This window comes from Staurois parvus, unplaced genomic scaffold, assembly GCF_062004578.1.
Source record: "Staurois parvus isolate SC_StPar_1 unplaced genomic scaffold, SC_StPar_1.0 ptg000554l, whole genome shotgun sequence".
Lineage (NCBI taxonomy): Eukaryota > Metazoa > Chordata > Amphibia > Anura > Ranidae > Staurois > Staurois parvus.
Window position 1 is genome coordinate 193,573 of NW_028318350.1, and position 25,428 is coordinate 219,000.

The following is a 25,428-nucleotide window of genomic DNA, read 5'->3' on the forward strand; positions in this document are numbered from 1 at the left end:
GACGCTGGGTGTCATCCCTGGTGATGCTCTGCCAGGCCTCTACTGCAACTGTCTTCAGTTCCTGCTTGTTCTTGGGGCATTTTTCCCTTCAGTTTTGTCTTCAGCAAGTGAAATGCTCAATCGGATTCAGGTCAGGTAATTGACTTGGCCATTGCATAACATTCCACTTCTTTCCCTTAAAAAACTCTTTGGTTGCTTTTGCAGTCTGCTTTGGGTCATTGTCCATCTGCACTGTGAAGCGTCCAATGAGTTGTGAAGCATTTGGCTGAATATGAGCAGATAATATTCCCGAAACACTTCACAATTCATCCTGCTGCTTTTGTCAGCAGTCACATCATCAATAAATACAAGAGAAGCAGTTCCATTGGCAGCCATACATGCCCACGCCATGACACTACCACCACCATGATCACTGATGAGGTGGTATGCTTAGGATCATGAGCAGTTCCTTCTCCATACTCTTCTCTTCCCATCACTCTGGTACAAGTTGATGTCGGTCTCATCTGTCCATAGGATGTTGTTCCAGAACTGTGAAGGCTTTTTTACATGTCATTTGGCAAACTCTAATCTGGCCTTCCTGTTTTTGAGGCTCACCAATGGTTTCCATCTTGAGGTGAACCCTCTGTATTCACTCTGGTGAAGTCTTCTCTTGATTGGTGACTGACACACATACACCTACCTCCTGGAGGGTGTTCTTGATCTGGCCAACTGTTGTGAAGGGTGTTTTCTTCACCAGGGAAAGAATTCTTCGCTCATCCACCACAGTTGTTTTCCGTGGTCTTCCGGGTCTTTTGGTGTTGCTGAGCTCACCGATGCGTTCCTTCTTTTTAAGAATGTTCCAAACAGTTGTTTTGGCAACGCCTAATGTTTTTGCTATCTCTCTGATGGGTTTGTTTTGTTTTTTCAGCCTAATGATGGCTTCACTGATAGTGACAGCTCTTTGGATCTCATCTTGAGAGTTGACAACAGATTCCAAATGCAAATAGCACACTTGAAATGAACTCTGGACCTTTTATCTGCTCATTGTAATTGGGATAATGAGGGAACACACACCTGGCCATGGAACAGCTGAGAAGCCAATTGTCCCATTACTTTTGCTCCCTTAACAAGTGGGAGGCACCTATGCAAACTGTTGTAATTCCTACACCGTTCACCCGATTTGGATGTAAATACCCTCAAATTAAAGCTGACAGTCTGCAGTTAAAGCACATCTTGTTTGTTTCATTTCAAATCCATTGTGGTGGTGTATAGAGCCAAAAATGTTAGAATTGTGTCGATGTCCCAATATTTATGGACCTGACTGTATCTAGATTTACCCCTTAAAACAATCCCTCACAAAACATAAGAAAACTATGATGCACCCTTCAGAATTTGATCCAACGCATGATTACGTGATGACACATTGGGGATCACACTGCAACCACAGTGACACACTAGAGAAAAAAAATGCAATAAATAAAAGCCATGTTAATCAAGCAAATGTTGCTTGAACCCGTAACTGAAGATCCACAGGTAGAAATGCATCCTGTAAATGGATACTACAAAAGTAAGAAATGAAGGACCGTGTAAGAATACAACTTGTTATGTTCATTAGCCAGAATTGTCAGTTAATTGTTCCTCGAGTAGCAGTTTAGCACAAAAGTATTAATTCATTTAATGCTGATTCTTCACAGCTGCAGGTTAAACAATCTGAAAGGGATTTGTCTGATCAGCAATTGCCTGTCTCACTAGAACAAGCTCTGCAGCCACTGGATCAGTTATAGAAGCACTCTTCCCCTCTTCAAAAGGCCAAGTCTACCTTATAAAATAAATGCAAATAAATCTGAAGGAAAAAAAAAAAAAAAAGTGTGCATTCGTTATTTGCATAGGAGCCGGAGCATTGAAATCAGCTGATCGCCAAGCGCCCACAGACTCTCCCAGCAGTCTTATGTCCTTACTGAGGTAAAGGATATCAGAGATCTGGAGGGTCTACAAAGTGCAAACACCACGCTTGTGTTCCATTGAGAACTACAAGTCTGTCTGCCACAGTGGAAAATGGAACTTGTAGTTGGTTCATTCAAAGACCTCCACATAAATGACACAGCGGTGCTGACAGCAGCTGTGGGGGAAAGAACCCTCATACGCGGAGGGAGAACAGACTTCCCAAGATCAATGCGATTGGCTGTCAAAAGTTGTTATATGATTGAAAGCTCATCTGCCGGCTCCCAATGATAACCAGAGACCAGGAGCCGTCTGAGTGCGCTCTCAACAGAGAAACCTCAGCTGCTGGGGAGACTTAGGTGCAGTGTTTGGGAGTTAAAGCCTACTCTCCTGATCAAGGCGCAGTGTTTGGGAGTTAAAGCCTACTCTCCTGATCAAGGTGCAGTGTTTGGGAGTTAAAGCCTACTCTCCTGATCAAGGCGCAGTGTTTGGGAGTTAAAGCCTACTCTCCTGATCAAGGCGCAGTGTTTGGGAGTTAAAGCCTACTCTCCTGATCAAGGCGCAGTGTTTGGGAGTTAAAGCCTACTCTCCTGATCAAGGCGCAGTGTTTGGGCGTTAAAGCCTACTCTCCTGATCAAGGTGCAGTGTTTGGGAGTTAAAGCCTACTCTCCTGATCAAGGTGCAGTGTTTGGGAGTTAAAGCCTACTCTCCTGATCAAGGTGCAGTGTTTGGGCGTTAAAGCCTACTCTCCTGATCAAGGCGCAGTGTTTGGGAGTTAAAGCCTACTCTCCTGATCAAGGCGCAGTGTTTGGGAGTTAAAGCCTACTCTCCTGATCAAGGTGCAGTGTTTGGGAGTTAAAGCCTACTCTCCTGATCAAGGTGCAGTGTTTGGGAGTTAAAGCCTACTCTCCTGATCAAGGCGCAGTGTTTGGGCGTTAAAGCCTACTCTCCTGATCAAGGCGCAGTGTTTGGGAGTTAAAGCCTACTCTCCTGATCAAGGCGCAGTGTTTGGGAGTTAAAGCCTACTCTCCTGATCAAGGCGCAGTGTTTGGGAGTTAAAAGCCTACTCTCCTGATCAAGGTGCAGTGTTTGGGCGGTAAAGCCTACTCTCCTGATCAAGGCGCAGTGTTTGGGAGTTAAAGCCTACTCTCCTGATCAAGGCGCAGTGTTTGGGAGTTAAAGCCTACTCTCCTGATCAAGGCGCAGTGTTTGGGAGTTAAAGCCTACTCTCCTGATCAAGGCGCAGTGTTTGGGAGTTAAAGCCTACTCTCCTGATCAAGGCGCAGTGTTTGGGAGTTAAAGCCTACTCTCCTGATCAGAGGTTAAAATAGACTAAAATGTTAATTTTGATCAGATATATAAGATAGATTAATTAAGAAGGGCTGAAATGATTACCTTTCCTGAAGAAAACATCTGTTTTCTGTTCAGGAGCCATGCACCCATTCAGGGCAAAGTGACTGTTTCTGCAAAGGGCACCCCATTAAACTAACTTTACCAGCATCCCCCCCCCCCCCCCCACTGTTGCTTGCTCCTCCACTGGGAAGCAGATGACAACGTTTAGCACTTCTAACTATGAAGGGCATGGAACTGCCTACCCTGTGACGGTACTTGGTTTCAGCAGCCAATCACTAGGGAACCCGAACATTGCCACATCGCTGGGGGAGCGAGGACACGGCTCCCTTGGGTCGCGAACATGTGTCATTTCAGCACTGGATGCGAAGTAGGAATGAGCACTGAGGTAGTGTTGGTAAGGAGAGTAAATGGGAAGGGAAGGGGTGCTGTAGGGAGGGTCCGGTTCTAATTATAGAGAGTATACATGGGAGTAAACACTCATTGTCTAGTCAAGCTCTGATGAAGAAGGAACATCCTTCGAAACGCGTCAGATAATCCCTGAGTGTCCACCCCTATGACGGGATTCGCGCAGGTCTTACCATTCCATAGTTCCTTTGAGAATTGACATTCTTGAAATTCTTTTGTTTGCGAGTATATTTTTGTATTCAATAAAATTGGTTTACTGAGGTAATGCGCAAGGTTGGTGCGTTTCTTTTTTGTCTTTGCTTCACAGTATTGGTCGGGCTTCCCCAGCCTTGTTTGGAGCTGCACAACCCCATATGCAAAGGTGGTCGAATTTTTTCTAGTTCGGGTTTCATTCATCCACCTCCTTTGGGTGTTAGAGTGCAAGAGAGTTCGTTTCTACCAAGACTGCAGATAAAACAGGTACAACTTCATTGAAAAAGGATTTGTATCATCTCCGCGTATGACCTGAGGCCAGTCACTTCCACTGGGTATATGTAAGGTTTTACAACCACTAAAAGGCTGTTTTTCCACTGGCAATGACATAGGTATACAAAAAAAAAAAAAAAGTATGATTTTAAATCAAATAATTCACACGTTTTCATGCGTTTATGCGCATTTAGTTTAGCTTTGTTCAAGGAAAATTCTGGGCATCCAGGCAGATACCCTAAACCAGCAATGGGCAAACTACTACTTTTAATCCGGCCCGCGGAGCGTGGCAAACATTGGCTGTCAGGATGTAGGCGGGGCAGCGTGACAAACTCCTCTCCTCTCACAGTCCGCCCTGAAGACCGGAACGGTGCGGGAACACGGCGAGAGGAAGACGCGGAGCAAAGGTAAGTGAATTGACACTATGGGGGGGATGAATTACTATATGGGGGGATGAATTACTATGGGGGATGAATTACTATATGGGGGGATGAATTACTATGGGGGATGAATTACTATAGGGGGGATGAATTACTATAGGGGGGATGAATTACTATAGGGGGGATGAATTACTATATGGGGGGATGAATTACTATATGGGGGGAATGAATTACTATATGGGGGGAATGAATTACTATATGGGGGATGAATTACTATATGGGGGGATGAATTACTATGCTTACTATGGGGGAATATTACTATACTTACTATGGATGGCATGGTAGTGGCTGGGCCGGCCAGCAGCTAGTCCGGCCCCCGGGTCCAATATATGAACCCATTGTGGCCCTCAAGTCAAAAAGTCTGCCCACCCGTGCCCTAAACACATAAAACACAGGAGTGTGAATGTAGCCCAAGTTGTCAGACTACTGAAAGTGCAGCTAGTTTACCCATTAGTTTTTGTTTTTTTTTTTAAACTTTGCCCTTAAAAATAGATCTCACCATCAAAATATTAAAGGAAGACACTTAATTCACAACGAAGGGTTATTTATGGTGATAATAATGTTCCAAGAGTGTATCATCTAACACAAGACCATTATTGTAGTTAAAGCCTCAGATTTTTGTGTCCTTCCGCTAGATATAAATGGTTTCCCCAACGGCTCTACAAATGTAACATTAGCTGAAATGTCAAAAGGACTATTGACAGAGGACACCGGAATACTCATAATAGATTCGGAGTTTTGCGTACCTTCAGGTCAAGATGCACCACATTGTGCCTGTGCAAAAATGAAACTCCCTTTAAAATCTGCCTCATGAGCCGCTGGACATCCTTCTCTTTGAAGGCCTCTTCTCTTTCTGCTACACACTGGTTGAAGATTTCACCACCGGCAGCACTATGGGAGAAAAAAAAAAACACAAAACAACCAGTTAGAAAAAAAAAAACCAAACAACAACTTTTGATGTACTTTGGCTGTCCCCATGTGAAATATCCATAAAATAGGCAAAGCATATTAAGCCATTAACTTTTTTTATATCAATATAACTGTTCAAGTTTACACAGGTAAGTGAAACATTTATAAAAAAGGTCCTCCATGTAGGATCTCTACTAAAATATACAGGCAAAAAATATTTACACCTTGTGAGCAATGCGCTGCGCCCCATTTGTCCACAGAGCAACAGATTTCATATACTCGACCCTTTTCATTTTCAATGGTTTACAGGATGTTAGATTGAGTTATATCAATTTATTATTTACTATCTCAATGTATTCAGTTCTGAAATTACGAGAACATTTATATATGGTGAACCAGAAAAACACTCAATTCCGATAAGGATCCCATTTATGAAGAGGGAAACAAAAGCTATAGAGCTGCGATTTGCACAGGACTTTGATTTCTCAGAGACAGCTTCTGCAAACATGGAATGGAGCCTCTGGGAGAATACAATGGAGGAGGCCTACAGCAATGTCAAACAATGAGAACAGCTTGTGTAACTGGTTACATCATCCTTTGGCTGGTTTAATGAAGGGACTAAATGAAGAGCCAGAGCTTGTGAAGATGAAAACATACACGCTTCCCGAATTACAATGGAATTACCATACTACCGTACTATCCGTAGAAGGCACAAAAACTTTCACCTTCATTACACTGTTCTAAAGTAAAACTAAAACTTTTTTTTTTTTAATATAAAAGAGAAAAAGCCCCCACACACAAAACATGTTATACTTACCTGCGCTATATAATGATTTTGCACAGTGCAGCCCTGGTCCTTCTCGGACCTCCGACACTCCTGGCTCCTCCCACCTGCTGATTGTTCACATCCAAGCCACCTGTGCGTGTTCAAGATCCTGCAACTGTGTCTCAGCCAATGAGGAGGGAGAGAACCGGGAGAGCCGCTGCTTTCGTGCACAGCACTGGATTGAGATTGGACTCAGATAAGTGTTGGGGGGGGGGGGGGGGGGGGGGGAAGATATACACGGATGTTTTTTTACCTTCATTATACAATGCACAAGGGTTTAAACAAAAAAATTATATCTCTAGATCTAGAGACGACTCCCTCTCTACGTCTAGATCTAGATCAGGGGTGGGCAAACTTTTTGACTTGAGGGCCGCAATGGGTTCATATATTGGACCCAGGGGCCGGACCAAAAGTAGATGAATGATGTGTAGGTGTCATCCATCGTAAGTATAGTAATATTCCCCCATAGTAATTCATCCCCCATATAGTAATTCATCCCCCATATAGTAATTCATCCCCCCTATTAAGTCCCCAAGTCCCCCCTGTGTCAATTCACTTACCTTTGCTCCACACGTTCCCCTTGCCGTGTTCCTGCGCCGTTCCGGTGTAGCATGAAAATCTGTCTCCTATGAGGATCTGTCCCCCTCGACGTATCTGCGCATGTGCCAGTTTCAGGCATTAGCAGCCGATCTGCGATCTCCGGCACATGCGCAGATACGTCGAGGGGGACAGATCCTCATAGGAGACAGATTTTCATGCTACACCGGTCTTCAGGGCGGACTGTGAGAGGAGCCTAGCTCCCCTCACGTTCGTCAGGCTGCCCCGCCTACACACATCCTGACAGCCATCCTGACAGTATCACACTCCGCGGGCCGGATTGAAAGGTCCGCCGGGCCATATACGGTCCGCGGGCCGTAGTTTGCCCATTGCTGATCTAGAGACTCCTCCCTCTCCAGATCTCCCTCTCCAGATCTCCCTCTCCAGATCTCCCTCTCCAGATCTCCCTCTCCAGATCTCCCTCTCCAGATCTCCCTCTCCAGATCTCCCTCTCCAGATCTCCCTCTCCAGATCTCCAGCCTTTACCACCACTTTACTATGATGTGCTATTTGAAAAAATGGTTGCTAGATATATTAAAGACTACAACTTGTCTACAGAAACAAAAACTAGAAGATGCAAGATATATTGATAAAATAAGCTGAACTGCTTCCCCCATCACCACATTTGAGGTAGATGGGGAATCCTCCCTGCTGAGCTATTGTATTCTGACAGCGGGGAAACTCTTCTGCTGTCAGAATTCACAGATCGTGGGCTGCAGCCAACTGCCTGTACCGCTAATCGAGCGGCTTTTATCTGACAGGTCGCTTGAAGAAAAAACACAAAAGTCAGTAGACTGACATCTGTTCAATTGCACTGGCCATACATGGATCAAACGTTAGCCGGTCCCTGCTTAACCCAGCTGAATTTTGATCCATTTATGGCTGGCTTAAGACCTTATATTCAGAAGATTAATTGCAGACATTAAACATGGGCAGCACCAGTCAGTGAACAGCAGCATTTTTTTTTGGACGTTGCCAAAGTTTACCTTCACAGCAATTCATAAGAAACACATGTACATAGAATCATGGTGATAGAGATCAGGATTTTCAAGACCCTTTCACATTGGGCAGCCTCCATTTAGATCAGCGAAGTATCTGGCCACAGATCCCCTGCTGATCAGAGCAGGGCTGGCGGATGACAGGTATGTGGCTGCTCTGTTTATGCCACGGGTGTCAAACTGGTGGCCCTCCAGCCATTGCCAAACTACAAGTCCCATGAGGCATTGCAAGATTGACAGTTACAAGCACAATTTCCCAAAGGTAGAGGCATGATGGGACTTGTAGTTTCGCAACAGCTGAAGGGCCGCCAGTTTGACACCCCTGGTTTATGCAGAGAAGATGTGGACAGACCCTGCTCTGTTCTATGGGCAGGCAGCAGAGTCCATTTACACCCAACTGCCCTCTGATCTGATCCTCTTAGATGGAGGATGGATCCACTTCTGTTTTTTTAGCGGAATGAACTGGAGGTAGGTGGGTTTAAAACAGATCATCCGTGTGAGAGGCTGCTATAAACACGGGAACGGATCTTGACCTTGGTAAGGTTGGTGGTACCAGCCAGCCTGGTCTGAGTATTTCAGAAATAGTTGATGTCCTGAGATTTAAAGGATAAGTTCACCTTACCACAAAAAATAAATGCACTTCTTTTTTTTCCCAGTTAAAAAAAAAAATGTGCATTTATTATTTTTTGTGTTAGGAGCCTGTAAAGCATTGCACCAGCAGTGGGTGGAAGCTGCAGGATCGGAAACATGTTACATGTTCCACCCTGAAAATGGGTGGAACATCTAACATGTACCCAAAAGGTGAACCTACCCTTTAACCTCCTCGGCGGTATGATTCTTTCCGATTTTTTTGTGCTGAAAGCGGTACCATTTTTTTTGCATGGAAATATGTAGTTTTTTTATTGTAGGCTGTAATTTTTAGGAATAACTCACTGAAATCTGTCCGAACGAGTCTAGTAAACATCCCGGGGAGGATAAAACTTGAAACACAAAATCATAAATTATAATATAATAAATAATCATAAAAAAATATAATAATAAATTTAATTCAATATAATCAAACCAAAAACACTGAAATGTGAAATATAGCGCCAAGTTCGCACATCGCTGAGCAAAGTCGCAAAATTGTTTTCAGTGTCTGATGAGGAATTTCCCCCACGAATCATTATCACTCAATTCTGCAAGTGGTTCTGATTTACTATCGCTGTTCTCTAGCCGGTCTAAAACCGCTTTTGACCTAAAGGAACACTTTTTGGACGCCATGGACTTTTCTAAGTTTCCAGGCAGAAAGAACAGACAAAATGCAGGCAGGGCGCCGGACAAAGCACTCGGGACAAAATGTATGTGAAATGCATTGAAACAGCAATGTTAAAAAAAATACATTTTTAAAAAATTTCAAATATACCGCCGGTTACGGCGCCCGTACGTCCCAACGTCACAGGGACCGGAACACGGAAGCCAGGTGCCGGCATCGGCCGGAGGAGATGGCCGGGGACGCTGCAGGGGACACATTGCGGGAGCGAAGGACAAGGTAAGTGCTGCAGGGACTTCCTGAGCAACGCCGCATGGTAAGCCCGAGTGTAGCTCGGGGGGGGTTACCGCTTTTGGTACTCAAATTTTACCCCGAGCTACACTCAGGAATACCGCTAAGGAGGTTAAACACACATGCACCTTGGGAGTTTACGACAATATAATAGATTAAATCTACCATCTTCAGTGAGTGAAGGCACTTGCGAAAAATGGTTTGTGCTGGGAAAAAGTAAAATCGTAAATCAAATAACTACTTTTTACAACTGTGATGAGCAGAACATCTCCGAATGAACACATCTAACCTCGAGGTGGGTGGACTACAGCAGCGGAGGACCAAGTCAGCAGAAGACCAGCCCATTGGATCTGAAAGCAATTCAACACCATTGGCATGTGGCAGATTTCACAGAATGAATGTTCATTTGACAAATCTGCAGAAATTGAGCGATTAAATCATTTCAACCTGGACTAGAATCTCAAAATAAATGTAATGTGAAATCCACGCCACAAAGAACTGAGACAGCTCTGAAGCAAAGGAATGCCCTACCGACTATCAGTATAAACTGCTCAGTGAGTGCCAGCTGCCAACACTTTTTGCAGAAATTTGTTCCAGAACAAAAAAGTATCACCGCATTGCCTTTAAGGTGCACGGATTATAAAGTATCACCGCATTGCCTTTAAAGTGCACAGATTATAAAGTATCACCGCATTGCCTTTAAGGTGCACGGATTATAAAGTATCACCGCATTGCCTTTAAGGTGCACGGATTATAAAGTATCACCGCATTGCCTTTAAGGTGCACGGATTATAAAGTATCACCGCATTGCCTTTAAGGTGCACGGATTATAAAGTATCACCGCATTGCCTTTAAAGTGCACGGATTATAAAGTATCACCGCATTGCCTTTAAAGTGCACGGATTATAAAGTATCACCGCATTGCCTTTAAGGTGCACGGATTATAAAGTATCACCGCATTGCCTTGAAGGTGCACGGATTATAAAGTATCACCGCATTGCCTTTAAGGTGCACGGATTATAAAGTATCACCGCATTGCCTTTAAGGTGCACGGATTATAAAGTATCACCGCATTGCCTTTAAGGTGCACGGATTATAAAGTATCACCGCATTGCCTTTAAAGTGCACGGATTATAAAGTATCACCGCATTGCCTTTAAGGTGCACGGATTATAAAGTATCACCGCATTGCCTTTAAGGTGCACGGATTATAAAGTATCACCGCATTGCCTTTAAGGTGCACGGATTATAAAGTATCACCGCATTGCCTTTAAGGTGCACGGATTATAAAGTATCACCGCATTGCCTTTAAGGTGCACGGATTATAAAGTATCACCGCATTGCCTTTAAGGTGCACGGATTATAAAGTATCACCGCATTGCCTTTAAGGTGCACGGATTATAAAGTATCACCGCATTGCCTTCAAGGTGCACGGATTATAAAGTATCACCGCATTGCCTTTAAGGTGCACGGATTATAAAGTATCACCGCATTGCCTTCAAGGTGCACGGATTATATTTTTTCACTGCAGTAATAGTATTTATTGCATGGATGTCGACTTAGCATGTTATTGCAGCTGGCATTAGGGTTCGGTAAAAAAAGGTTACCTGAGGATACAGGGTTGGCAATTCACTAGTTTTTGAGATTTGATAGAAGTATAGTACAATTACACACATACATTAAAAAAAAAAAAAAAAAAAAAAGTTACGGGTGCCAGTTTCTTGCAAGGAATACACTAGCTACAAAAGGCCACAACCAAATTGAGAAAACAAAAAAAAGGCCAAAGCATGCTGCATGAGGTGGGCACAGGCACTATACTAGATGATCATGTTGATCTATATGGTCATTTAACTAGAATACTCCACTGAATGTAGCCTAAATTCACATAGATATATAGCGCCACAACGAATACAACCTTTACAGATGTTTAGAATTTACCAGCCATAAAGATAGGGCATTAGGAAATTGCCACTGCGGTTAATTTACTAAAGGCAAATCTGTGCGCCGCAAGCGCACCACAAATGCAGTTGCTCTAGGGGAAGAGCTGATTATTTCTACCATCCAATCATGTGCAAGCAAAAATGTGTCGTCGTCCCCCCCCCCCATTTCCTTGCATGTGATTGAGGTAAAGCTTCACTTTGCAAATAAAACCACTTACTAAGCTCTGGAGCAAGTACAATGCACAGTATATTTAACTTAACCTGTCCAAAACAGAGCTCCTGGTCTCTCCCCCCCCCACGTTCCTCTCCATCACTACTAACAACGCAACCATCTCTCCCACCCCACATGCCAAAGTCCTGGGTGTCACCCTGGACTCCCACCTCTCCTTCCTACCTCACGTCCAATTGCTATCAAGGTCATGCAGGCTCCACCTCCGCAACATCTCCAAGATACGTACGTTCCTCACCCCAGACACCACCAAACAACTCGTACACTCCCTCATCATCTCACGCCTGGACTACTGCAACTCCCTTCTCACTGGCCTACCCAAACGAACGCTATCCCCACTCCAGTCTATCCTGAACTCAGCGGCCAGACTCATCCACCTCACCAACCACCCCACATCCGCAACCCCCCTCTGCCAATCCCTTCACTGGCTCCCAATTGCCCAACGCATCAAACTGCTAGCCCTGACCTACAAAGCCATTCACAACACCGCCCCAAACTACATAACCGACCTGATACCCAAATACTACCCTACCCTTCGCTCCTCACAGGACCTCCTACTCTCTAGCTTCCTGGTCTCCTCCTCCCACGCCCGATTGCAGGATTTCTCCAGGACTTCTCTAGGACTTCCCCCATCCTCTGGAATTCCCTACCCCAATCCATCAGACTGTCACCTACCCTCATCACCTTCAGGCGCACCCTGAAGACCCGCCTCTTCAGGGAAGCCTACCCCACCCTCACCTTACAACTGACCTCCTCCACTTCTCCTACCACTCCATCCCCCACAGCCACTTCCTCCTGTTCCACTATCCCCTCCCTCCTAGATTGTAAGCTCGAAAGAGCAGGGCCCTCGAACCCCTCGTGTATTGTATTGTTTCTGTCTTGTCTCATGTTCTGTCCTCCTTGCTATTGTACAGCGCTGGGCAAACCCTTTGGCGCTATATAAATACTGTATAATAATAATATTTGCCTTTAGTAAATCAACCTCATTGTGTCTTATAAGCCAACCATATCAAATGACCATAAAATCCAATGTGTTTACAAGAATGCCACCACTACACTCCAAAAAGGATTGGTTTCCCTGCTATCCATAGGACACATTCTACATACATGCACACCACTTCTGTTCTTTATAGTTTTCATATGGATCTCCGGGGTCATGTAATACAAACAGTGAAGCGTGCAGGAAGGAAGAAATGTATGTACTGCATCCAAGTGCACAATAGAACAAGGTGCATCTCAAACAAAAGAATCTCAATTCGGACTGTTGCCCAACAGTTGCACAAAAAGCTGTCTAAATAACCTGAAAGATCATCTATTTTCAGCTAGGCAAGTTCGGTTCTTTATCAGAATAAAGTCCAACAATGACAAATAATGGCCAACAAAAGCAAACTTTATACATAGTCAGTGACCATGAAAAGTCAAGAATCTGTCTTAGAAACAGGTTACTGCTGACTTCAAATGTGAAGATTATGTCTGCATTGTGTAGAGGCACCTGCAATCTAACATCAGAAATACAGGCAAGGAGAGCAGTATTCAGAGAAGAAGCCAAGAGGTCCATGGTAACTCTGGAGGAGCTGCAGAGATCCACAGCTCAGGTGGGAGAATCTGTCGGAATCACGTGAAGATGGGAAATGGGGCACGGCAAAAGGTTATAAGATTCTCACTGAATTAGACACACATACAAAGCCAATGTATATAGTAAAATGGGAAATGGATTTGGGGATAGAGATAGATGAAGACAAACAGAGGACAATATGTAGACTAACACATGAGAACGTAAGTATGAGAGAGGTGGAGGTAAACTATAAGTGTTTAACAAGATGGCACATTGTACCGAACGTTGAATACAAGATGAGTGGGGAGAATACACCAGAGTGTTGGGGGGGGTGTGGAAAGATAGGTACGTTACATCACATAAGGTGGGAGTGCCCAAAGATTCAAGGTTTTTGGGAGACAATGGTTCATTTAATTGGGATCATCTCTGGGATAAAGATAGGATTGGACCCAGAGTTGTGTCTATTACATAGTACAGAGCTATCAGTGAACAAATACAAGGATTCGGGTGTATGGTACTATCTGAATGTGGCAAAGGGGCTGATACCTACGTTTTGGCATAGCTCAGAGGTACCGAGAGAAGAGGATTGGGTGGAATGAGTGAACCAGATATGTAGGATGGAGAAACGGTATTATATGCAAGAAGACAAGATGGGGTTATATTACAGGAGGTGGGGAAAATGGGAAGATTTTGTGCCCAAGGTGAAATATATGAAGCAGTAGAGAGGGATATGTGAAAGTCCCCCTTACTTAGGAAAAGATGTAATGGAGAAATACAGAGTGGGTGGTTTTATTAGGAGGGGGTAGGTTTCAGGGTGGGTGGGGGTATTAGATAGGGGGTGGGGCGGTAATGGGAATAAAGATAGAAAGGGATATAAACTGATGGTTGTGTATGTTAAATGAGAGTAATGAAGAAAAATTTATTTTATATGGAAAATTAATAAATATTTAAAAAAAAAAAAAAGATAGGAGAATCGGTCCACAGGACAAATATTAGTCTTGTACTCCACAAATCTGTCCTGTATGGAAGAGTGGCAAAAAGAAAGCCCTTGTTGAAAGAAAGCCATAAGAAGTCCTGTTTGCAGTTTGTGAGAAGCCATGTGGGGGACACAGCAAACATGTGGAAGAAGGGGCTCTGGTCAGATGAGACCAAAATTGAACTTTTTGGCCTAAAAGCAAAAACACTATGTGTGGCAGAAAACAAACACTGCACATGAACACACCATCCCCACCGTGAAACATGGTGGTGGTAGTGCCATGTTGTGGGTATGCTTTTCTTCAGCAGGGACAGGGAAGCTGGTCAGAGTTGATGGGAAGATGGATGGAGCCACATACAGGGCAATCTTAGAAGAAAACCTGTTAGACTCTGCAAAAGACTTGAGACCGGGGCGGAGGTTCTCCTTCCAGCAGGACAATGACCCTTAACATACAGCCAGAGCTACAAGGGAATGGTTTAGATCAAAGCATATTCATGTGTTAGAATGGCCCAGTCACAGTCCAGACCTAAATCCAACTGAGAATCTGTGGCAAGACTTGAAAAGTTGCTGTTCACAGACGCTCTCCATCCAATCTGTTAGAGCTTGACCTATTTTGCAAAGAATGGGCAAAAATGTCACTCTAGATGTGCAAAGCTGATAGAGACATCCCCAAAAAGACTTGCAGCTGGAATTGCAGCAAAAAGGTGGTTCTACAAAGTATGGAATATTGATAGAATTGACTATATTGGGGACTGAATATAAATGCATACTACACTTTTCATAGATTTGTAAAATATTTTGAAAACCATTTATCATTTTCCTACCACTTCACAATTATGTGCCACTTTGTGTTGGTCTATCACAAAAAAAAAAAATTTAAGTTTTTGGTTGTAACATGACCAAAATGTGGAAAATTTCAAGGGGTAGGAATACTTTTTCAAGGCACTGTAACCAAAATTGCCCCTTGCAAGCTTAAAGCTGGCCAGAGATGGGAAGAATTTTGAAAGAAAATTCTTAGGAAAAGTACGTTCTAAGAAAGTTTGCTGGTTTGTTTTACTAATCATTAGTGGGGTCAAATCGATGTTAGTTTTTGACCCCAGTGACTATACAATTAGAAGGAGCAGGATGGAAAAATTCTCGGACAAATTAATTTCTAACAGAGTGCGTAGTTTTTGTTCAGTAAAATCCATTCGTTCCAAAATCAAATGTTAAGGGCCGGTTCACACTATAGAAATGCAGTCCAGAAGCTTTCCAGATGCGTTTCTGCACGCTCGTGTTTGATGCGTTTGAGTTCATCTCCATCTTTTCCCCTCTTTCTTCAATTTATATTAGGGACATGTATGGTCCAGTGCATTTTTGATGTGTTTTACAGTGTTCTAGTACAGTTCTGTGCAGGAAAGATGCAGTCCGTTTTACTTTTTTTTTTTTTTCTGCCACCGGAACGCACTGGAACTGCAAGCACTGATATGAACTATGAAACGGACAATCATATAACCTACTTTGTGTTTTGGATTCAGAAAAAAAAAAAAAAGTACACTGAAAACACGTAGTTTTAACTGGCCCTAAAAGCAAAATTAAATGTTTCGAACAACCTTCCAGTACAATATTCTGAGAATTTTCATACAAATTTTCTTAAAACTTTTCCTAACAAATTTTCAGTCGAAATTCTATCCATCTATGGCCAGCTTAACTTAAAATTGTCATTTTAAACAAAGTAAAATGAATGCATGCCTGTGGAGAAAAGCACGAATACTCCTTTTGCCACGTCCCCCATCTTTTAGAGAATCTAAGCCTCCGTTCACACTATGAATCACAAAAAAAAAACAAAACAGAAACCGCAGTGCATTCCTGTGCAACTCACATGCGATTCAGTGCGGTATGAGGGTTAAAATGGGCTGAGCCTATTCATTTTAGGTGGGCACAAATCGCACATGCAGCCATGTTTGAGCGGCACCGAAACTAGATTGCATGGCTGTTTTGTGCAATGTGATCGGATGCAGGCAAACACTGCATTAGCTCCGTGTTTGTGGTGTTAAAATTGCACCGACACTCGCTGCAGATCGCAAGAGTGGTGCAATTTGCATGCAGTGCAGGAAACGTGTACGGATCGCGGGATTCCCACATCGCATTGTAGAGTGAACCTAGGCTTACTGAAGGATCTTCAGTAAGCGAATCAGTGATCACATGATTGGGACCCCGTACCGAGATCCCGTCCGACGATCGGTGTTTCACTGTTTCCGGAGGACACAGCGGGCACCGGATGGCGGTGCTGCGCGCTCCCAGGGAGCGCGCACAGCTAGAAATAGCGGGTGCCGTTTATGAACGGAAACCCGCCCCTGGAGTGATACTGTCCTGCCGTTTATAAACAGCAGGCGGACGGCAAGTGGTTAAGAGGATCTACTCTCACAAAACAAAATGTGTGTGAAAAGACTTCAGAAAGAAGCAACAAATCTTTCGCAGGCTGCAAGCTGTCAGGATTACCCGAGGTCTCCCGAGAAGCACATGCCTTCTTCACAGCAGTGAACTTACGAGTCAGAATGACCAAATTCATCCGAAGGATTTCTACATTAGTATTTTGCTTCCTAGCAAGTACCCTAATAGGTACAACTATAGTACAATCTTATGGTTCGTAGACTTATGTTTAGTAGCCATATCCCATCCCTACGGTTTCATGCGTATTGTACAGAAACATCTCTAGAACTTATGTAATTGCACAAAAAGCAGCTGAGGACAGCGGTGATGTCCAAGCCGTCACATGGAGCAGACGGCCCCATTACTAAATACCTTCGAATGAAGAGGAGCTTAGCCTGACAGCAGAGACAGACACGTGCTGCTAGAGACGGCTTCATCTCATCTGAAGGTAATAAACCAGAACAATGCATTAAAAAGGCAGACTATCTGGCATTACACACGGCTCCAAAAAATTAAAGGAACACTTTTTAATCAGAATCTAGCATCAAGTCAATTAAACTCCTGGGATACTGATCTGGTCAGTTAAGTAGCAGAGGGGCTTGTTATTAAGTTTCAGCTGCTTTGGTGTTAATGAAATTAATAAGTGCATTAGATGGGCAACAATGAGACGGACCCCCAAAACAGGAATTTATAGGTGGAGGCCACTGACTTTTTTTCCCTACTCATCTTTTCTGACTGTCTTTCACTAGTTTTGCATTTGGCTAGGGTCAGTGTTACTATTGGTAGCATGAGGCCATACCTGGACCCTACAGAGGTTGCACAGGCAATTCAACGCCTCCAGGATGGCACATCAATACGTGCCATTGCCAGGTTTCTTGCGTCTCCCAGCACAGTCTCAAGAGCATGGAGGGGATTCCAGGAGACAGGAAGTTAATGTAGGAGAGCTGAACAGGGCTGTAGAAGGTCCTTAACCCATCAGCAGGAACAGTATCTGCTCCTCTGTGCAAACAGCAACAGGGTGAGTACTGCTAGAGCCCTACAAAATGACCTCCAGCAGGCCACTGATGTGAATGTCTATGACCAGACTTCATGAGGGTGGCCTGAGGGCCAGACATCCTCTAGTGGGCCCTGTGCTCAATGCCCGGCACCATATAGCTCAATTGGCATTTGCCATTGAACACCAGAATTGGCAGGTCCACCACTGGCACTCTGCATTTCACAGATGAGAGCAGGTTCACCCTGAGCACATGTGACAGACGTGAAAGGGTCTGGAGAAGCCGTGGAGAAAGTTATGCTGCCTGTAACATCGTTCAGCATGACCGTTTTGGTGGTGGGTCAGTGATGGTCTGGGGAGGCATATCCATGGAGGGAGGCACAGACCTCTACAAGCTAGACAATGGCACCCTGACTGCCATTAGGTAATCGGGATGAAATCCTTCGACCCATTGTCAGACCCTACGCTGGTGCAGTGGGTCCTGGGTTCCTCCTGGTGCACGACAATGCCTGGCCTCATGTGGGGAGAGTATGCAGGCAGTTCCTGGAGGATGAAGGAATTGATACCATGGAATGGCCCCCACACTCGCCTGACCTAAATCCAATAGAACATCTCTGCAATATGTTTCAGACCATCCCATGCCACCAGGTTGCACCTCAGACGGTCCAGGAGCTCAGGGTTGCCCCAGATCTAGGAGTAAATACCCCAGGACATCATCTGCCCCCGACGTTGTCAGACATACATACAACAAGCACGTGGGGGCCACACAAACTAAGGAGTACCATTTTGAGTTGCTGCAATGAAATTTCAGCAAACTGGACTAGCCTGCTGCATCATTTTTTCACTTTGATTTTTGGGGTCGCTTTGAATTCAGTCCTCTGTAGGTTGCAAATTTTAATTTCGATCAAACGATGGGGCATCCTTACGTTCCTAACACACATTACCCCGTCCATCAGTGTAGATATCCGGCATGATTTTTTTTCCCCCCATTGAGATCTGATGTGTTTTCAAAGTGTCCCTTTAATTTTTTGGAGCAGTGGATATAGAATTAGAAAAATACTACAGAACTACCAGCTTTCCACAATTTCTAACAAAATGGTTTAGTTCTCCAAATATAACCAATTTACTCAAATTTCAGCAAAATTAGGTGACCTTGTTCATAAAAGAAAAAAAACAAAAAAAAACACAACTTCAGAAGTAATGTGTGCTCTGTGTCCACCTCACTTTGAGATCAATAGTAGTAGTGTGGGCATACACCATTGCACCATCATGGCTGACATTTCTACCACTTCCCCGGGATATGGCATTGTACTTCCTGAGATTAGCTCTGCTTTGAATGTTGAACGTGTGCAGCGGCCAAACTTAGGTACCGTATTTTTCACTCCATAAGACGCACTTTTTTCCCCCCAAAAAAGGGGGGAAATGTCAGTGCGTCTTATGGAGCGGCCGGTCCGGTATTTCCACCGCCGCTGTATCAGAATACCGGGCCGGCCGCTCAGCTCTGCAGCGGGACCTTATGGAGATGACTGCTGACCTTTGGGGAGGCGGGTACCTACAATTGACAGGTACCCGCTCTTACTTCCGCGGAGTTGTTCTTTGACCTTACCTGTTCCTCTATCCAGCGGTGCGCTGTCTTCCCGGCTTCTGTAGTGTGGGCGCTCGGCTTTACAGCCGGGTGCCAAGTGCGCATGCGCAAGAAGCGGTGCTTTTTGTGAATGGTAAGGCGGTACCTGGGACACATGACAGATCCCAGAAGCCGCCGGACCAATCACAAAGCACAGCGCTTCTCGCTCATGCGCACTGGGCGCCCGACTGTCATGACGAGCGCCCACACTACAGAAGACGGGAAGCCAGCGCGCCGCTGGATAGAGGAATAGGTAAGGTCAAAGAACAACTCCGCGGAAGAGCGGGCACCTGTCAAATTCTGGTACCCGCTCCCCCCCCTCCCCAAAGGTCAGCAGTCATCCCCTGTACTGTGTCCGCAGTCTCTGGTCATCCCCTGTACTGTGTCCGCAGTCTCTGGTCATCCCCTGTACTGTGTCCGCAGTCTCTGGTCATCCCCTGTACTGGGCCCGCAGTCTCTGGTCATCCCCTGTACTGGGCCCGCAGTCTCTGGCCATCCCCTGTACTGGGCCCGCAGTCTCTGGCCATCCCCTGTACTGGGTCCGCAGTCTCTGGCCATCCCCTGTACTGGGTCCGCAGTCTCTGGCCATCCCCTGTACTGGGTCCGCAGTCTCTGGTCATCCCCTGTACTGGGTCCGCAGTCTCTGGTCATCTCCTGTACTGTGTCCGCAGTCAATTAGTTCAGAATTTGTTTTTTTCCTGTTTTCTGCCTCTAAAACCTAGGTGCGTCTTATGGTCAGGTGCTTTTTTACTTGTGTTTAAAGCAGAACCAAACCCTATTACAGCTAAGGAAGCAGTCACCCTAGCCCCTGATTGATCCACAGCTGCTATGGTGCTACACATGATCAGCTACGACATCAGCCATCTGATGGCCTGGCAGATCAGCTGAAAGCCAACATAAAATACATTTATGTACCAAATGTACATTACCAATGTAGTAGTTGACATCTGCATAACTCCTTTCAAGAGCATCAATGCTGAGGGCTCTTTATAAGCCTACTGAGGCAGGGTTCTGTGATGTTTTCAGGCAGCCATGTACATCACCCCAGTGGCCATTCCCACAATTCTTGTTCTGCATTGCCTACAAACAGGGCAGATCCAGTGATGGCACATAATGAAAACACTAAAAAGTTTGTATTCAAAAATTTCAATCACATCTTAGTGTGAAAGCAGCCTTAGAAGTAGGTTCAAACGTAAAGCCCATGTCCAGCCAAGACATTTTGATTTTGGTGAGAGCAGGAAAGGGAATAAACTGTCAGGTGTGTATGGAGATCTGGATCTGCTGGAGACTTACCCCACTTCTTGTCTTGGTAACCAAAAAGTAGTAAAGTTTTCTCCCAGTGGAGACCCAGGTCATCAGCCTCCCCCAACCCTATCTGATAGAAAGGTCTTAGAACTGGGATCCACTTGGAGAGATTCTGCTCTCATTGCAGCACAAAAAAAGAAAAATCCTCATAAATGGCCACAAAAAACACAATAAAACCTAACAGATGGTTTAACCCCCTACTCTGTCCAAAATTGAGAAAAAGTTTTTGGCTGCTGCACTGTAAGATTAAATGCAAGAATGACTGCAATACATTACAATTCAGCACAAGCAAATACATGAAACTTAATATTGAGTTGGCCTCACCCTTTCCACACACATGACCTTTAATGGCCCCCCAGTCTTCGTCCGTAGGGTTCAATATTGAGTTGGCCCCGCCCTTTGCAGCTATAACAACTTCAACTCTTCCGGAAAGGTTGTCCACAAGGTTTAGGAGGGTGTCTATGGGATTGCTGATCATTCTTCCAGAAGCACATTTGTGAGGTCAGATACTGATGTCGGGGGAGGAGGCCTGGCTTACAGTCTCCACTCTAATTCATCCCAGAAGTGCTCTATCAAGTTGAGGTCAGGACTCTGTGCAGGACAGTCAAGTTCCTCCACCCCAAACTCGCTTATCCATGTCTTTGCATCCTTGCTTTGTGCACTGGTGTGCAGTCATGTTGGAACAGTAAGGGGCCACCTTCAAATTGTTCCCACAGAGTTGGGACCATGAAATTGTCCAAAATGTCTTGGTATGACAACAGTCTAAGAGTTCCCTGCACTGGAACTAAGGAGCCAAGCCCAACCCCTGAAAAAGAACCCACCACCATAATCCCCCCTCCACCAAACTTTACAGTTGGCACAATGCAGTCAGGCAAGTACCGTTCTCCTGGCAACCGCCAGACCCAGACAGGTCCATCGTATTGCCAGACAGAGAAGTGTGATGCTCTAGAGTCCAGTGGTGGCGTGCTTTACACCACGGCATTCGATGCTTTGCATTGCACTTGGTGACGCAAAGTTTGAAGGTCTTTCGCAACTGAGAGCTGGTGACTTCTGCGCACGGTGTGCTTCAGCATGTGCCGACCACGCTCTGTAATTTTAATGTTTCCAGCTGCTTCCACATTGTTATACTACAAACAGTTGGCCGTGGAATATTTAGTAGCAAGGAAATTTCACAAGTGGAAACCTATCATGGTACCACGATTGAATTCACTGAGCTCCTGAGAGCGACCCATTCTTTCACAAAATGTTTGTAGAAGCAATCTGCATGCCAAGGTGCTTGATTTTATACATCTGAATCCAAATGATTTGGAGGGATGTCCCAATACTTTTGGCAATATGGTGCATATATACAGTGGGGCAAAAAAGTATTTAGTCACCACCAATTGTGCAAGTTCTCCCACTTACAAAGATGAGAGAGGCCTGTAATTGGCATCATAGGTAGACCTCAACTATGAGAGACAAAATGAGAAAAAAAAATCCAGACAATCACATTGGCTGATCTGGAAAGAATTTATTTGCAAATTATGGTGGAAAATCAGTATTTGGTCACCTACAAACAAGCAAGATTTCTGGCTCTCACAGACCTGTACCTTCAAGAGGCTCCTCCATCCTGCACTCATTACCTGTATCAATGCCACCTGTTTGAGGTTGTGGAGAGGTGTCTTTTATACTGATAACAAGTTCAAACAGTCACACTCCAAACTCCACTATGGTGAAGACCAAAGAGCTGTCGAAGGACACCAGAAACAAAATTGTAGACCTGCACCAGGCTGGGAAGACTGAATCTGCAATAGGCAAGCAGCTTGGTGTGAACAAATCAACTGTGGGAGCAATAATTAGAAAATGGAAGACATACAAGACCACTGATAATCTCCCTCGATCTGGGGCTCCACGCAAGATCTCACCCCGTGGGGTCAAAATGATCACAAGAACAGTGAGCAAAAATCCCAGGACCACACGGGGGGACCTATTGAATGACCTGCAGAGAGCTGGGACCAACATAACAAAGGCTACCATCAGTAACACACTACGCCGCCAGGGACTCAGATCCTGCAGTGCCAGACGTGTCCCCCTGCTTAAGCCAGTACATGTCCGGGCCCGTCTGCAGTTTGCTAGAGAGCATTTGGATGATCCAGAAGAGGATTGGGAGAATGTCATATGGTCAGATGAAACCAAAATAGAACTGTGTGGTAGAAACACAACTCGTCGTGTTTGGAGGAGAGAGAATGCTGAGTTGCATCCAAAGAACACCATACCTACTGTGAAGCATGGGGGTGGCAACATCATGCTTTGGGGCTGTCTCCCCGCAAAGGAATCAGGACGACAGATCTACGTACAGGACAGAATGAATGGGGCCATGTATCGTGAGATTTTGGGTGCAAACCTCCTTCCATCAGCAAGGGCAATGAAGATGAAACGTGGCTGGGTCTTCCAACATGACAATGATCCCAAACATACCGCCCGGACAACGAAGGAGTGGCTTCGTAAGAAGCATTTCAAGGTCCTGGAGTGGCCTAGCCAGTCTCCAGATCTCAACCCCATAGAAAACCTTTGGAGGGAGTTGAGAGTCCGTGTTGCCCAGCGACAGCCCCAAAACATCACTGCTCTAGAGGAGATCTGCATGGAGGATGGGCCAACATACCAGCAACAGTGTGTGCCAACCTTGTGAAGACTTACAGGAAACGTCTGACCTCTGTCATTGCCAACAAAGGATATATAACAAAGTATTGAGATGAACTTTTCATATTCACCAAATACTTATTTTCCACCATAATTTGCAAATAAATTCTTTCCATATCAGCCGATGTGATTGTCTGGATTTGTTTTCTCATTTTGTCTCTCATAGTTGAGGTCTCCCTATGATGCCAATTACAGGCCTCTCTCATCTTTGTAAGTGGGAGAACTTGTACAATTGGTGGGGACTAAATACTTTTTTGCTCCACTGTACACACAAAATTATAATATATATATCTATATCGATCTCTCTTTTTGAATTCTATCTACTGACCTCGTTAGCACTTTTCACATCACACAGCATATTGCTTATTATGGGCTATCTCGAGCGTGTGAAAGGACTAAAGAAATGCCGGAAGGGAAGCGGGTTATTTCATATAGCAAAGCTGAACAGAAATGTACACGAGACTGACCCTTACATCCTCATTGTGAACCCGGAGTCTATTGATGTTTATGTACTGCAATTACAGCAAGAGCTTAACGTTCTTCCCTTTCACTGAGAGGCCACTGAAAGAGCAGCAGAAATCATGGGAAATCTTGGTGTTTATCTGGCATGGAGAAGAGTGGCCCAGGATGTGCAGGTTCTAAGTGGATCAGATTCAACAGTCTGATAGCGTGTGAAGCCCGGAGGAACAAGCTGATGCTGAATGTGGTTGTGTTTTACAAATTGTTTGTTTGTGTTTGGAGGGCGAGGACTGGGCACAGTGCCTAGGCACAAATGCAGCCCACAATGCATCCTTTCTTCTCATCTGAGCACATAGAGGAACAGCAAGTAAAAAGTGAAAGCTACAGAAAAAACACAGCTTTTGGGGTAATTTAATAGCAATGTCAACGATTAACAGAGTAAGCAACTATTACCCTATATTACTTTCTATAGTGAACTTTATAGTAAAGTTTTGCTTGTCCGTCCGTGTGGGTGGTCTACTAATGCCAACGTCGCAGACCTAGCCCCTACCTGGAAAATGAGCGTGTGTTTGAGCCTAGAAGATATCGCGAAGGTTTCCTTACAGCTGAGCTCCAAGGAAAAAAACAAAAAACATTGCCATGGGCTCCCCACACAGTGCAAGTATTAACTAATTGCCGACCGCAGATAGCCGAATGACGGCTGCACTGCGGCCGGCCAGTTCTGGGTGGACGTCATATGACGTTCTCCCAGAACGCGCTCTCCTGCGCACCCCCGAGGGCGCGCACCCGGCGATCTCCGTGATCACTGTGTCCTACAGACACAGCTGATCACGTGACGTGGTAAAAGGCCAATCACAGCGGCCTTTTACCACGTGATCAGTCATGTCCAATGACACGCTGATCACCGGGAAATGCAAATGCTGGTTCTCGGCTGCACTTTCCTCACGCTGTCAGATCGTGAGGAAAGTACTGCCGAAAACCGGCAGTTGTCAGAGCGGGGATCGGCACCAATCATCAGTGCCCTGATGATCGGTGCCCAGCTGTGCCGCACACAAGTTCCGCCCACCTGTGCCCAGCAGTGCCGCCAGTCAGTGCCGTCTATCAGTACCCATTATCCGTGCCGCCTATCCGTGCCCATCAGTGCCGCCTATCAGTTCCCATCAGTGCTGCCTCATCAACGCACATCATTGAAGGAGAAAAATTACCTGTTTGAAAATTTTTATAATAGAAACAAAGAAACTTTTTTTTTTTTTCCAAATTTTTTTGCAATTTTTGCTTATAGGACAAAAAGTAAAGCGCCCAGCGGCAATTAAATACCACCAAAAGAAAGCTCTGTTTGTGAGAAAAAAAAATGATAAAAATTTCATATGGGTACAGTGTTGCATGACCGCACAATTGTCATTTAAAGTGCGACAGCGCTGAAAGCTGAAAATTGGCCTGGTAAGGAAGGGGGTAAAAGTGCCCTGTAGGCAAGTGGTTAAACACTTGTTCATGCCGGGAGTATTCGCAACAAGCACTTTTACTCATGCGGTCCCGCACTCCCCCGGTCAGTGCTCTGGTTAGTGGGCAGCCCCTCTACATCCCAATGCACAATGCAAGTCTAGTGGCCATGCGTTGTACTTTATGATGTCAGAGTTCTTGAGACGGATTTTACGATGTGTAGAGGGAAGGCAGCTGCAGCCGCTGGCCTTACGGCACGTACAAGTCTTTGGGAGCAGAGGATTAGCCAAGTAGAAGTCCTTGTTACAGGTATAGAGGAGCATTTATCCCCTGCAGTGGGACTCACCCAGCATTCAAAGG

At 45.0% G+C, this 25,428-nt stretch overlaps 1 protein-coding gene across 1 annotated transcript in view; it reads right to left on the bottom strand.

Annotated features, from left to right (window-relative positions):
• The window catches only part of STK17A (serine/threonine kinase 17a), a 96,689-nt gene that overhangs the window by 11,551 nt on the left and 59,710 nt on the right, over positions 1-25,428 (bottom strand). The window contains exon 4 of the mRNA XM_089691200.1: positions 5,330-5,474. Within this exon, the coding sequence (XP_089547326.1) occupies positions 5,330-5,474 (145 nt within the window). The remainder of the gene's footprint in view (positions 1-5,329; positions 5,475-25,428) is intronic.